Genomic DNA, 14,677 nt, shown 5'->3' with positions numbered 1-14,677 from the left:
AAAAAAAAAAAAGATGCTCAACATCGCTAATTATCAGAAAAATGCAAATCAAAACTACAACGAGGTATCAACTCACGCTGGTCAGAATGGCCATCGTTAAAAAGTTAATAAATGCTGGAGAGGGTGTGGAGAAAACGGAACCCTCCTTCACTGTTCGTGGGAATGTAAATTGGTGCAGCCACTACGGAGAACAGTATGGAGGTTCCTTTAAAAACTAAAAACAGAACTACCATGTCATCCAGCAATTCCACTCCTGGGCATATACCCTGAGTAAAAGCTAATTTGTAAAGATACATGCACCCTTATGTTCACAGCTGCCCTATTTACAATAGTCAAGACATGGAAACAACCTAAATGTCCATCGACAGATGAATGGATAAAGAAGATGTGGCACATATATACAATAGAATACCACTCAGTCATAAAAAAGAATGAAATAATGCCATTTGCAGCAACATGGATGAACCTAGAGATTATCATACTAAGTGAAGTAAGTCAGACAAAGACAGATATCATATGATATCACTTATATGTGAAATCTAAAATATGACACAAATGAACTTATTTATAAAACAGCAACAGACTCACAGACAGAGAATGCAAACTTATGGTTACCAAAGGGGAAAGGGGGTAGGGGAGGGATAAATCAGGAGTTTGGGATTAGCAGATACAAACTACTATATATAAAATAAACAACAAGGTCCTACTTTATAGCACAGGGAACTATATTCAGTATCTTATTCTATATTCAATAATGGAAAAGAATATAAAAAAGAACATACATATATATGTATATTTAAAACTGAATCACTTTGCTGTACACCAGAAACTAACACATTATAAATCAACTGTACATCAATTAAAAAACAAAAAGACATAGGGAAATTGAATGCAACAGTTAACCCACCTAATTTAATAAAGCTCACATTCCTCAGAAGACAATGTACATTATTTTGTGTATACACAGAACACTGACAAAATAACCATCACGCAGTTACCTGATCACAAAAAGGGAATCATTTTTGAAAACCACATTTTTGGATCACAATCCATAAAATTAGACATAAAGAATAAAAGGGTGACCAAAACCTCTTAAATACTTGACACCCAGATAACCTCTAGATCAAAGAGGAAATCAAAACTGAAACAACATACTATTTGGAAAGCACTGAAAAAGAAAAACAAAACCTTTGAGGCTCAATAAAGCCATAGAGGAAATTCACCATCAGGAGCACTGACACTGAAACGCTTTCGTCTCAGGGCTCCTCCTCTGCAAAGGACTTTAGCAGTTTTTTCACATGATCATGTTTTTATAACAATTGCAAAAGTAAGGTATTTCTTTGTCCTTTTTCTTATAGAGCCTCTCCCAATACCCATCCCCAATTACTTAAGTTGCATACCCCACAAAACTTGGATCTGTTCGTTTTTGTTTTAAAATGCCTTCGTTATTATGAGGTCCCATAACCAGAGCTACCAGAAGGATGAAGTTGCCAAGCTATCAGTGTTTCTCTACAGGGGACTGCTGGCTTTGGGAAGGACAGGTCTGTACCACATGGTACCATCCCTGGGCATTGCAAGACATTTAGCATCCCTGCCCCCTGGGGACTAAATGCCAATCGTGCCCTCTACTCATTTTGACAGTTAAAAAAAAGTCTCCCACATACTCATGGGGAGAGGAGTTAGTACCAATCATTGTTGAAAGCCTATGTGCTGGATTTTGATCTTGCCCCAGGCTTAGTATTAACAGTAAAATAAAGCTGGATTTTCAACCATCTCAGAGCTTCTCAAACAGGTTTCAAATCTATCACCATTATATTCAGACTCCAAGAGGGAATGCTCCCTTTGGAAGGGAGGCTCTGGCAGTGTCCAAAAGGAATAGCCTTGAATTTGGAATTTTTTTTTAACATCTTTATTGGAGTATAATTGCTTTACAATGGTGTGCTAGCTTCTGCTTTATAACAAAGTGAATCAATTTTACATATACATATGTTCCCATATCTCCTCCCTCTTGCGTCTCCCTCCTGCCCTCCCTATCTCACCCCTCTAGGTGCTCACAAAGCACCGAGCTGATCTCCCTGTGCTATGCGGCTGCTTCCCACTAGCTATCTATTTTACGTTTGGTAGTGTATATATGTCCATGCCACTCTCTCACTTTGCCACAGCTTACCCTTCCCCCTCCCCATATCCTCAAGTCCATTCTCTAGTAGGTCTGTGTCTTTATTCCCGTCTTACCCCTAGGTTCTTCATGACATTTTTTTTCCTTAGATTCCATATATATATGTTAGCATACGGTATTTGTTTTTCTCTTTCTGACTTACTTCACTCTGTATGACAGACTCTAGGTCTATCCACCTCACTACAAATAACTCAATTTCGTTTCTTTTTATGGCTGGGTAATATTCCATTGTACATATGTGCCACATCTTCTTTATCCATTCATCTGATGATGGACACTTAGGTTGTTTCCATCTCCTGGCTATTGTAAATAGAGCTGCAATGAACATTTTGGTACATGACTCTTTTTGAATTATGGTTTTCTCAGGGTATATGCTCAGTAGTGGGATTGCTGGGTCATATGGTAGTTCTATTTGTAGTTTTTTAAGGAACCTCCATACTGTTCTCCATAGTGGCTGTATCAATTCACATTCCCACCAGCAGTGCAAGAGTGTTCCCTTTTCTCCACACCCTCTCCGGCATTTATTGTTTCTAGATTTTTTGCTGATGGCCATTCTGACCGGTGTGCGGTGATACCTCATCGTAGTTTTGATTTGCATTTCTCTAATGATTAGTGATGTTGAGCATCCTTTCATGTGTTTGTTGGCAGTCTGTATATCTTCTTTGGAGAAATGTCTCTTTAGGTCTTCTGCCCATTTTTGGATTGGGTTGTTTGTTTTTCTGTTATTGAGCTGCATGAGCTGCTTGTATATTTTGGAGATTAATCCTTTGTCAGTTGCTTCATTTGCAAATACTTTCTCCCATTCTGAGGGTTGTCGTTTGGTCTTGTTTATGGTTTCCTTTGCTGAGCAAAAGCTAAGAGCCACAGAGCCAGGACTCTGGCAGCCAGAGGGAGCGGGTCTATGTGCAGCCCGGTTACTTCCCAGGCGAGCCTGTGACTGGTTACGTGGTTACGTCCGGGGCTCAGCTTTCTCCTTGGTAAAAGGGCTATCATTTCACCTCTCCCAGAGTTCTGACTGAGTAGATGAGATAAGTAACATGCCTGCAAGGGTCTGGAGGACAGTTATTCTGCAATATTGCTTCTCCTCCCATCCCAGCCCTCTCTGTCTCTCTGGGGAGTTTTCTGGAGCTATGCCTGACGCCTGTCTGAGTACCCTGCTGAAAAGTTGGCCATCTTTTGAAGTTGCCTCCTTAAGGGGTGTGAAACACATTTCTTCTTGGGAGAACTGAGAAATGGCCCCAGGTCCTACGCCTCTGGACAGAACTAGGATGAATTTATGAGCTTGTCAGTGGTTCATGCTGATGGGGGACGGACAAGCTGGGGAAGGAATGCCTTTTTTTGTTCACCAGACACTACCCTAAATGTGCAGTCATAAAAATGTGAAGGGAAACGAAACGCCCAGACAGGGTGAGTCCGAATATAACGCATGAAATAGTACGCCAACACAGAGCGGATTCTGAGGAAATCAGACCGCTGTGATCTGCAGGGGGCAGTGGTGCAATCAGCCTTCTGTCTAATAGTGAGATATTGGGAGCCAAAATGCTGAACATGGAGGAATAATTCACCAAAATTTGATACGTAAACCATAATAACCAGAGGGTTGGAGTCCATGACAATCTAAAACCACCTGCCGCTTTAAAATTCTATCATCAGGGGACTTCCCTGGTGGTGTAGTGGTTAAGAATCTGCCTGCCAATGCAGGGGACACGGGTTCAAGCCCTGGTCTGGGAAGATCTCACATGCCGTGGAGCAACTAAGCCCGGGCGCCACAACTACTGAGCCTGTGCTCTAGAGCCCGCATGCCACAACTACTGAAGCCCACGTGCCTAGAGCCCGTGCTCTGCAACAAGAGAAGCCACCGCAGTGAGAAGCCTGCACACCGCAACGAAAAGTAGCCCTCGCTCGCCGCAACTAGAGAAAGCCCGCCCGTAGCAATGAAGATCCAACGCAGCCAAAAATAAATAAATAAATTTATATTTTAAAAATTCTATCATATTTATTCCCTCTCAAATATGTAACAAGAGCCTGGGACACACCAGGAACTGTGTTAGCTACTCTGACAAAACAGGAACTTAAAGTGTAAAGAAATAAGTAGCTGACGAATAAACACACAAACACACCAACAATTTCACTCCCAGGTAAACAGCCAACAGAAATGCAGACGTACATACAACAGAAAGGCATGAACAAAAATGGTCATAGCCGTACTACTAGTAATAGCCCCAAAAGGAATCAACCCCGGTATCCAACCACAGTGGAATAAATAAGCAAAATGTAATCTATTCCTACAATGTGGGAGGTTTTGATGAGGGAAGTGGAGCACCCCATCAGGGTGCAAAAGGACACCAGCAGACGTTTCCCAAAGACAGTCCGTCACGAGTCTTCACCACAAAATGTGTGTGGATTTTTGGAGAATCCACAAATAACTCAAGAATCCAGAAATCTCTAACGACTCAAAGTGCTTCCCCTGACGATCAAGCCAAACTTCTCCAGTCAGCCTCTGAGATCAAATCCAGCCCATCCGTGAACCCCTCGCACATAAGGTGGTTCTCCCCACCCTACCCATCATGATTTCTTTTCCAAATGCCTGCTTTTGCTTTTTTATTGACAATGGTCAACAGTCAATAGACAACAATCTCTCTTTCTCTCTCTTTCTCATATGTACAATTAAACTTGCGTGCAGAGAACCTGTAACAGAGAACAAACATGACTCCACGTTGGATCTATTTCTTTAGCTGTAACCCTTGTGCTCTGTTGCCTATCTCAGTCATGCTGGCTCTGCACCTTTTGTAAAAGAATGTTGCCTAGAGCCTGAAATATAGCCCATTTTCAAGGCACTGACCTTTAAAGGTATAACAATTTCCCATTCATGTAGAGATAAAAAGTTGCAGAACAGAAAATAACAATTCTCTTGTTGGAGGTTTATAGGAACATTGTGACCAGACCTACCTGGGCAGCTGCAAGAACAAAGGATTCCTGCCCTGAGAAGTGTGCAAGGACCAGCCACACGCCCTCCCCTTTTAGTATAAGGAAAGCTTAATTTCTACCTTGGGTAGATGGTTCTTTGCGGCATGAACCCACCATCTTCTCGGCCTGCTGGCTTAACAAATAAAGTCGCTATTCCTTGTGCCAACACTATGGTCTCTTGATTTATTGGCCTGTCATGCGGTGAGCTCTACAAACTTAGCCTCGGTAACAAACTTCATGTGTCTGAGTTTTTTTGGGTTGGTTTGTGGTTTTTATTTTTTGCGGTACGCGGGCCTCTCACTGTCGTGGCCTCTCCCGTTGTGGAGCACAGGCTCCGGACGCGCAGGCTCAGCGGCCATGGGTCACGGGCCCAGCCGCTCCGTGGCATGTGGGATCCTCCCGGACCGGGGCACGAACCCACGTCCCCTGCATCGGCAGGCGGACTCCCAACCACTGTGCCACCAGGGAAGCCCTGTTTTTTTGTTTCTGATAAATGGAATAAAATGAAAAAAGCATTAATACATACCACAAATATACATCTCACCAATATAATGTTGAACAAAAGAAGTCAAAGAAAAAAGAATGTGTGGGCTTCTCTGGTGCCCTGGTCCGGGAAGATCCCACATGCCGCGGAGCGGCTGGGCCCGTGAGCCATGGCCGCTGAGCCTGCGCGTCCGGGGCCTGTGCTCCGCGGCGGGAGGGGCCACGGTGGTAAGAGGCCCGTGTGCCAAAAAAAAAAAAAAGAACGTGTGACTCCATTTATATACCGTTTCCAACGAGGCAAAACTAATCAATGTGTTAGAAGTCAGAACAATACTTCCTGCTGGAAGGGAGGGAAACAGTAAAGGTTGAGAAGGATACGGGGTCGGGGTGCGGGGAGGTAGAGATGACCTAGAACTTTCTATTGCTTAATCTCAGTGATAGTTACATGGGTACGTTGTATGATAATTCATCAGATGTACACTTGTGAGCAGTACACTTTATATACGTGGTACTTCAATTAAAATTTTTTTATTTAAAAAGCCAAATCAGGAGCTAAGAGGAAACATGGAAACTAAACGTAATTAGAATGTGCTACCACCTTCTGATGGAAGGAACACGGAGGCTAAAGATGCACAGGCGGACGGACACACACACACGTGTTTTTCTGTAGTTATTGCCTCTACCTCCTGCATGATCATCACATTTCCCCTCTAGCCGGGATCATCTGAATGCTAACATGCTCCGTTAGTTCTTATTTGGCAAAGAAAACCCCAAAGTGCCGTCAGCCCACATTCCTCTGCAGCTACTGCCTCTTTAATCACAGTCTTTGATGGAACCCATATCCACAGTCAATTCTTTAACCCAGTCTCTTTACCACCTGCTACTGACAGCTTCCATTCTTTCCAAACCGTGAGAGATGCTCTTGGCAAGTCACTGGTGACCTTCCAGCCCGGTGGTCACTTACCCATCTTCATGCTACTCAGCCTCTCAACAGTATGTGACACAGTTGGCATTTCCTCCTTGAAAGATTCCCCTTTTTTGCATCTGTGACCCATGTTTGCCCAGTTTTCTTCCTATTTCACAGGCCACTCCTCTGTGTTCTGTGCTGTCCTCTCTGCCTTTGCTCAACCTCTAGATGTAGGAGAGCTCCAGGGCTGGTCTTAGGTCTTTACTTGTTTCTGTCTGTATAATTTCCCTACGAGAGCTCAGCCAGCCCCATGGTTTTAAAGTCCATCCGTGTGGTGATGACCCTCAAATATTTTTCTCCACTCCTTAGTTATCGATTTGGATGTCTTACCGGAGTCTCAAAATGACCATGTCAAACATTTGACTTCCCTCTAAAATTGCTAGCCAACCAAGCCCTTCCCATCTGTACTACTACTGGTCACCTAGTTATGTAGACACCAAGCAAAGAGTCCTCCTTGGTTCCTCTCTCCCTCACACCCCAAACCAGCAAATCCTGTTAGCTCTATCTTCAAATATACGCCGGATCGGACCACCTCGTACCCCACCCACTAATCCAAGCCACCACCCGCTCTCGCCTGGAAAACCACAGCCAGACCTCTCAGCTGGCCTTCTGGCTTCGTACCCCTCCTGTGATGCATTCACACAGCAGCTGAAGTAGGCTTTGTGAAAGTATCAGATTGATGACCTGCTGCTCAAATCTCCCAGTAGCTCCCACCCACCCCCGCAAGCTTGGTACCATGTGCCAAAGGCACGCTCCCAACTACCTCCTGTCACTCTGGCCGCAGCTCTGGTCTCTCCTACACCCCCCTACCCCCCGTCCCACGCTCACTCCCGCGTCACAGCCCTCACCCTGACAGTGCGGAGCACACGCCCAGACTTTACAGGACGCACTCACACTCAGGCCTCTGCTCCAAACTCACCTCCTCAGAAAGCCCTTCCCCACCCGCCCTACCTAACGGGTCCTCTGCATCCCTTCTCCCCCACCCCTGGCCTAGATACCTTCTTCCCTTGATGGTTTACCTCCTCGCCCTTATCCCTGCTTTACACCCCGTCATGAAATTCATTCACTCGCTGATGCGCTGTCGGCCCCCTTTAGATGGTCAGCTCCAGGGAGCACAGAAAGAAGGCACCTGCAGCCACAGGGCAGTGGGCAGGGGGCGGGCCAGGTCCTGAGAGCCCCGATTGGGGAAATCAATAAACCTCTCGTACCGAGGGACTCTGTACACTCCGAGCCATGAAGTACCAGCACCTTCATAAAGTTGAGGAGTGACGGTCGTTACAGAGAATGAAAGTATGCTCAGCGAGTTTAACCAACGTGATCGAACGTACCCTTTTCTTGGCTGGGGAGGCTCTTGGTGCAGGAGGCAGGCCCAGGCAGCTGGGGCCGGGCAGGGCCGGGGGTGGGGCTCCAGGACAGCAGGCTGCCCCTCATGCTACCATCACTGCTCCCAAGCCGGAGGAGCCAGTGATCGGACAAGGAGGAACTGGTGGAACCTGTAGGAGCACAGAGAGGGCAGGCTGGACCCGACTCCATCCTTCGGGGCCCCCCGGGCACCTCTCACGGCCAGATTCCCATCCCCGAGCCTGGAGCTACAGAACCAGAGTAGAATTACAGAAACGAGCCTGAATCTCTGGAGGAGAACCTATAACTGACGGACAATGAGACCAAGCCTACACACTTAGGGAAAGGCACTCGGGCACAGAAAGGACAGAATGTTGATGAGAACTGAAAGGCTTTTCGTGAAATTACTGGTCGCCAAGTCCAGTTTTCTAAATATGGCATGTTTTTCACTCTCGCCACGTCTACCTTCTGTGAAAAGAAGGCAGACTTTGCATTACGGTGGGTTTAGACCTGCTGAGGCATCTGGTTTTACTTGGCCATTTTCCAACCATCTGGGCGCAGAAGATCTGAGTCATTTTTTTAAAAATGTTCTTTCGCTCCAAAGTAAGGATGGCTAGTTCGCAGAGTGAAATCTGGCACACAAAAAGGTGCGTTTTGACCCTTCTTTTCCATCTCCAGACTTTTCTGGAGCCAAGCAAGTTTGAGGTTGTCTAATAAACGTGTCTCTGGGGTGTGGTTAAGTAGCTCTTTCCTGTTAAGGCCCCTCATCCCTTATAACTGCCCTTCCCTTTCTACCAGGACTAATGCAGGGTTCTACTGCACAACTTTAATTAAGATCTGGCTCAGCATGGGTGGGAGCGGAAATATGGAATCCCATGCTCCCAAGAACCACCTGCCACAGATACAGAATCTTATTCCTTTTCCCGTTCTTGCATTTCAGTATGTCCCTCCCACGTCCTTGCAAATGGGACACTAGTCTGTAGGGCTCTACACGCTCTGTAGCAGCAAAGCTTCCTCTTTCAGATCCTTGCCGACCTTTCCCGGGCCTCGATGTCTGATAGAGCATCCTCCCCGCTCCCAATCCTCCCCTCTCCTGTAAGGACCAGCAAAACCTACCTCTCATGGAGCTGCTGGCTGACCAGGGAGGGATGCTGTCTCTCTTCTGATAAAACAGGATGTAAGCCCCTCGCGTATTGACCTCATCTTCTAGAAGCGGTTCCACCGTGCTGTCGTCATAACTGTACCACTGGCCATCCAGAGAGTTCCGGCAGTAGGCTGCGAAGGTCCAAACCCCAAGTCCCCATTATTGGAGCCCCCCAAAGCAGGAAGACATTTCCCACGGGCATGGCTGAAAAACGGACGTTTGTAATAGAAAGCCTGGACCATTTTTAGCCAGAAGTGAATGTGGCAGAATCAGCAAGGATAACCAGTTACACACCCAGATGCTCACTGATCCAGTGAGCTGTTACCACACAAGCTGAATCCTTACGTCGTAGAGCCTGTTCAGGCAAAATCTCCAATAAGAGGGAGTCCCGATTTATAACATTTATGGGAGTCCCAGGCAATAAGGCCAATGTCCACCCCCGTTCTTTTGAGGACCTTCAAAATGCATGTCTCTGATTCAATACGCAAGGAAAATATGCAGTTGGGATTATGGTACACTTCTTTCCTACCTAAGAACTGCAGTCAAACATTTAAGAAAATGTTCATAAATAAGATTCTCACCACCTTCTAAACAAGTACGAGAAATAGTCCTCTCCTTTCCCTCCACACCTCAGTAAATGGCTCCATAACTATTCCACAACCATTCCATAACCATAATTCGCAAGTCAGCCAACATCTTTTCTGTAATGGGCCAAACAGACAACGTTTTAGGCTTTGCAGGTCCCCGATGGCCACATACGGTCTCTGCCATGTACTCTTGTTGTTTTGGTTGGGGTTATTTTTGAACCACTTTTTAGAATGTAAAAACCATTTTTAAGTCATGGGCTGTACAAATACGGGTGCCAGACCGGATGTGGCCCACAAGCCACACTTTCCCGGCTCCTGCACCAGCCCAAGGTGGCACGGAGAAGGTCGTCTCTGCTCCTCCTTTTCTCTTCCACCCCACGCTGAGTCCAAAAGCCAGTCTCACTGATCCTCTTTCCAAAATATGTCTTGAATACCCTGTCATCACCCAAGTCCCAGCCAACACCATCTCTCACTTGAGCCCCAGAAACTTCCTCCTAACTGGAATTCCCACTTCCACTCTTGCGCTACCCAATTCTCTGCTCGAGCTAAGACCTCAGTTTGGGAACTAGATTATGTCTTTATTCCTCTGCCTAAAACATTTGAATGGCTTCCCATCACCCTCTGAAAAAAGTGCAAACTCTTGTCCGTGGCCCACAGGGCCTCCGGACCCAGCTCCATCTTAGGTCACTTTCCCCTTCAGCCATAACAGGCTTTCATCAATTCTTAAACACGCAAACTCCGCCTCAGGACCTTCACGCAGGCTGGTAGCTCTGCCCATGTTTTCCTCCCATTATTCACACAGCTAGTTCCACCTCATCCTTCAGCTCTTGACCTAAAAAGGTAACACCCTCAGGGAGGCCTTATCTGTATCTCAGACACATCAACCAATCACCTTTTCATGATACCAAGTAGGGAAAGTACTAAAGGGACAAGCACCTTTTTATTGTCTGTGTCTGAAATTAGCCCCATGAGGGCAGGACTCCTATCTGTCTTGTTCATCACTGAGACTCCAGCACCTAGCCCAGGGTTTGGCATAGAATGGGACTTCATAAACATTTGTTCAATGAATGAATGAGTGATGATCCTGGATTTTTATACAGTCTGGTGCTTTCCAAATTGCAGGTTCATTAGTACACTAGGAATAGAGCATTTTTCCAAAAAATGAAATATTCTCAAGCATTTTTTCAAAAATGAAATACTTTATATTATTCTAGAAGAGACCAAGGTACACGATTGTGAACAACTGAACGAGCTGCCAAGCTGTCTGTTTCTGTCCTTCCAGCCTTCATTCTCTCCAAGTTCCTCCGAGGGATTAACAATTAAAGGTACCCCACAGAAATAAAAGATACCAAATCTGATAAGTAGGAGTCCCTGTGTTGAATCATAGACGAGGATAAATGGCACTCTCTGGGTTCCAACAGCTACCCTCTGGTATCCGACACGGTCAAAAACTCGGGCTGTAACTTTCTATTCCAACCCCCCACGGAACTCCGCTGGACGCTTGGACCAGACGCCACCACCCCACCCCCGGCAGGTGCCCGGTGTGCGCCGGGTCAGGGGTCAGCTGGTGCCGAGTGCCCGAGCGAGCTCGGCATCCCAGGGGTGCCCCTTCCCCGGGCACCTGGAGGCCCGGGCCGCAGCCACGGGCCGTGAGGCAGGCTCACCTGTGTAATGCCCACCTTGCAAACTGCCGTGGTGGTTGCAGACCGCGTACAGGTCATACAGGAAGTCTGGTGGGTAGCTGGTGGGCAGGCAGGCCGGCTGCTTCCAGGAAGGAGGCCAGGGGCCCGGGGAGGCCTTGGGGCCCGTGCTTCTCTGGGCCACATGGGGAGCCATGTCGAGGCCGGCGAGCGGGAACTTCACCAGCGTGGAGAGCTTGTTTCTCCTTTCGCCCACTTGGCAGAACCGTTTGAGGTGGATGATGAGGATGTCGGGCAGGGTCCACAGGCTCAGCTTCACCACGCCCTGCTGCAGGGCCTGGCAGTGGGGACACCGCCACGCATCGTCCTGGGCCAGCTGGAAGGGAAGCCACCGAGACCGTAAGCCACTCCCCCCCGGGGTCGTGACCCACCCACTGACAGGCCCCGGGCCGGAAGGGGCGTGGACTCCCAGGGCGGGACCTGCTCCTCCTTGGTGTAGAACTGGAAACACTCGTCCAGGGTGCAGCTCTGCTGCTGGTGGGCTTGCTGCTGCCGCCACACGCTGTCCGCGTCCTGGACTCGCTCCTCCTGGATGCTCCCGAACAGGCTGCAGGAGCAGACAGAGGCCACGCGGGGTCTCACCCCTGAGGGGGCCCTACTCCCAGCTAACGGGGTGCAGAGCATCTGCCCGGGAGGCAAAGGCCCCCTTCCCAGGGCTCCCAGGGCACCCACTCGCTTTTACTGGACTTCTCAGTGCCCCCACGGACCCAGAGAGGGACCGAGCCCTTGGCTTACTCATTTTTGTTTCATGTCGTGGTGCAAGGCCTGGCACCTGGTAGGAGATTAATAAACACTCGCCGGACTGAACAGTGTCCTTTCCCGAAGTCGGGCAGATGCACTCGGTGTTAGAGAAGCAGCCACGCTGAGTGATTAAGAGCATGGACTTGAGGCGACAGCCTGGGTTCAAAGCCCGGCTCTGCCAGGCACGGGCTGTGTGACACTGAGCAACCGTTTAACCTCTCTGTGCCTCAGTTTCCACATCTGATGATGTGGATTCGGGTCGGACCTACCGCACAGGAACTGATGCATGAAATAAACTGCATGGATGTAAAGGGCTCGGAGCAGTGGCTGGCACGGGGTGAGTGGGTAAGTGTCACCTCACCATTTCCAACTGTGACTGTTACCACCACTCACACCACCCACAGCCATCGTTATTATTACTCCTGTCGCTGTTGTTTATATACAGACAATTGCCATTGGGGCTTCTCTGAGGAATGGGCCACACGGCATCCGGGGGGCATCATACACCCCACTGTCGCATCAGGGGAACTGGCGAAGGAAGGTCCGTTTGCACGGACAGGCCCTGTCTCCTCTGCTGGAGCTGGGCTCTGCTGGACTCACTGCTCCTTGGTGCCACTGTCCCACTCCACGGCCAGTTTGATGTGCGGGGGGCCTCCCGGCCTCCTGAGGTGCAGAGCCCTGATGAGAGAACAGGGAGCCCATCAAAGGCGTGGAGCCTGCTTCCCACTCTCTCCTCCACCCCCAGGACTGATGTTCCCAACAGAAATGTCCAAAGCTGCATGGAAACTGAGGTCGGGGGTCTGGGGAGGTGCTGTCTGCAGAAGACTTGGTCCTCAATCCACCCCTGAAGGCTCTGTCCCAGCTCCCCTGGGAGCTGGTGAGCTCTGAGGATTTGGTGGCTGCAAGGCCACGACTCAGCCCTCCCACTGCAGCCCCAGCCATCTTCTCAGTGTCGAGGAGGCCGTTCTGCTTGAACGTCCTCAGCAAATACCCAGTTCTGATGATGCCTCAAATGAGCTGCTAGGTTTTCCTCCACTGCACAGTGAAAGGAGTACCTTCCAGTCCACCTCCATGACCTAAAAGGTCTTCCCCTCCCAGACCCTCCCATACCCAGAAAATCTCAGTGTGAATCAACCCATCACTCTTTCCAGCTGCTTGGGCTCAGCCCATTTCAGAAGAGGTTGTCTGGCCTTAATGGGGAAGAGACAGGACAAGGAGATAGTGGAAGATGTGAAATCAACAAGACACATATGGGGACTTCCCTGGCGGTCCAGTGGTTAGGGCTCCATGCTTCCACTGCATGGGGCATGGGTTCGATCCCTGGTCAGGGAACTAAGATCCTGCAAGCCACACGGCGTGGCCAAAAAAAAAAAAAAAAAACCAAGACGCATATATACGAGTGACAGACAGGAGGGTCTGCACCTAAAAGAAGGTTTTGAATGTACTGCAAGAAAAAAAGTGGAGATGTCACATGCATCCCTAACTGTCACCAAGATGATTCAAAAACAGGTTTTGAGCTCACGGAAGTACACAGTCCTTAACCAGCCGCGTGAATGTACATAAATTCACTAATCATTGGGAACCTCAGTGTCTCCCCATCTCTGAAGTGGCCGTCAGTCCCGCTCTAGACATGAGGGTTGAAAGCACAGAATGTGTATAAGGACCTAACCCAGGCGCTGGTGCTGAAGACCAAAGGCAGCTAAGATTGTCATCAGTCTTACTGATACACAGCCTTGAAGGAGTCTAGTCAGGTAGGAACGTATGCATTCTCTTACCACGTCTGGAACATCCCCTTACCTGTCAACTGTCCAGTGATAGAGGGGCTGGCTGTCCTTTGGGGACAAGTAACTGCAGGCCAGGGACAGCCCCACAACCCGGATGGAGAAAAGTGACCCCAGGTTCTGCCAGGCCGAGAACAGGAAGCAGGTCATCCCACATGTTGGTGTGAATCAGACGGTTAAGTGCAAAGAAGTTACTCAAAAAATGTAACCTTTTGCTTATAGCGTATTTTGAATATGCCCTTAATAATTATTCCAAATCCAGAGATATAAAGGCTGCAGTTTTTTTAGAAGATACACCCTATACCTTTTAACATAGTGATCTAATACCGTGTAACACATTAAATTCTCCAAAACAACGAACACAGTGATTTAAGATAACACAGGTTTAATTGGAGCAAATGTTGGCAGTTAATGGGGAATTAAACCAATTCCGTTCATTAATTATTAACAGCTAATTTACTTTATTAAGATGATTATTACCGTCACCAGATTACCAAAATAAGGCAATTATCTAAAAGCAAGTTAGTGTACATTTTACGTCTCAAATAAGTATTTATACATGTCGAAATAAGCTGCATAAAAGAAATACCACCTATGTTGTTATTCTAAGATGGACATTTTTTTCATATTTTAACTTCTCTGAAATTGAAGTGAGCCTTAAACAGCCTTATTCACAATAGTCAACAGGTAGAAGCAACCCAAGTATCCATCAACAGATGGATGGATAAACAAAATGTGGTATATAGGCACAATGGAATATTACTCAACCTTCAAAAGGAAGAAAATTCAG

The 14,677-nt window shown here is 47.6% G+C and overlaps 1 protein-coding gene across 1 annotated transcript in view; it reads right to left on the bottom strand.

Annotated features, from left to right (window-relative positions):
• USP43 (ubiquitin specific peptidase 43) overlaps positions 1 to 14,677 on the bottom strand; it is a 62,410-nt gene that overhangs the window by 8,814 nt on the left and 38,919 nt on the right. Inside the window, exons 11-16 of the mRNA XM_024748412.1 lie at positions 13,904 to 14,007; positions 12,707 to 12,784; positions 11,786 to 11,912; positions 11,330 to 11,681; positions 9,051 to 9,209; positions 7,922 to 8,086 (exon numbers count right to left, since the gene is read on the bottom strand). Coding sequence (XP_024604180.1) covers positions 7,922 to 8,086; positions 9,051 to 9,209; positions 11,330 to 11,681; positions 11,786 to 11,912; positions 12,707 to 12,784; positions 13,904 to 14,007 — 985 coding nt within the window. The remainder of the gene's footprint in view (positions 1 to 7,921; positions 8,087 to 9,050; positions 9,210 to 11,329; positions 11,682 to 11,785; positions 11,913 to 12,706; positions 12,785 to 13,903; positions 14,008 to 14,677) is intronic.

The sequence above is a fragment of the Neophocaena asiaeorientalis genome, unplaced genomic scaffold (assembly GCF_003031525.2).
Source record: "Neophocaena asiaeorientalis asiaeorientalis breed wild unplaced genomic scaffold, Neophocaena_asiaeorientalis_V1.1 scaffold543, whole genome shotgun sequence".
NCBI lineage: Eukaryota > Metazoa > Chordata > Mammalia > Artiodactyla > Phocoenidae > Neophocaena > Neophocaena asiaeorientalis.
This window is presented reverse-complemented; position numbering and strand designations above follow the sequence as displayed.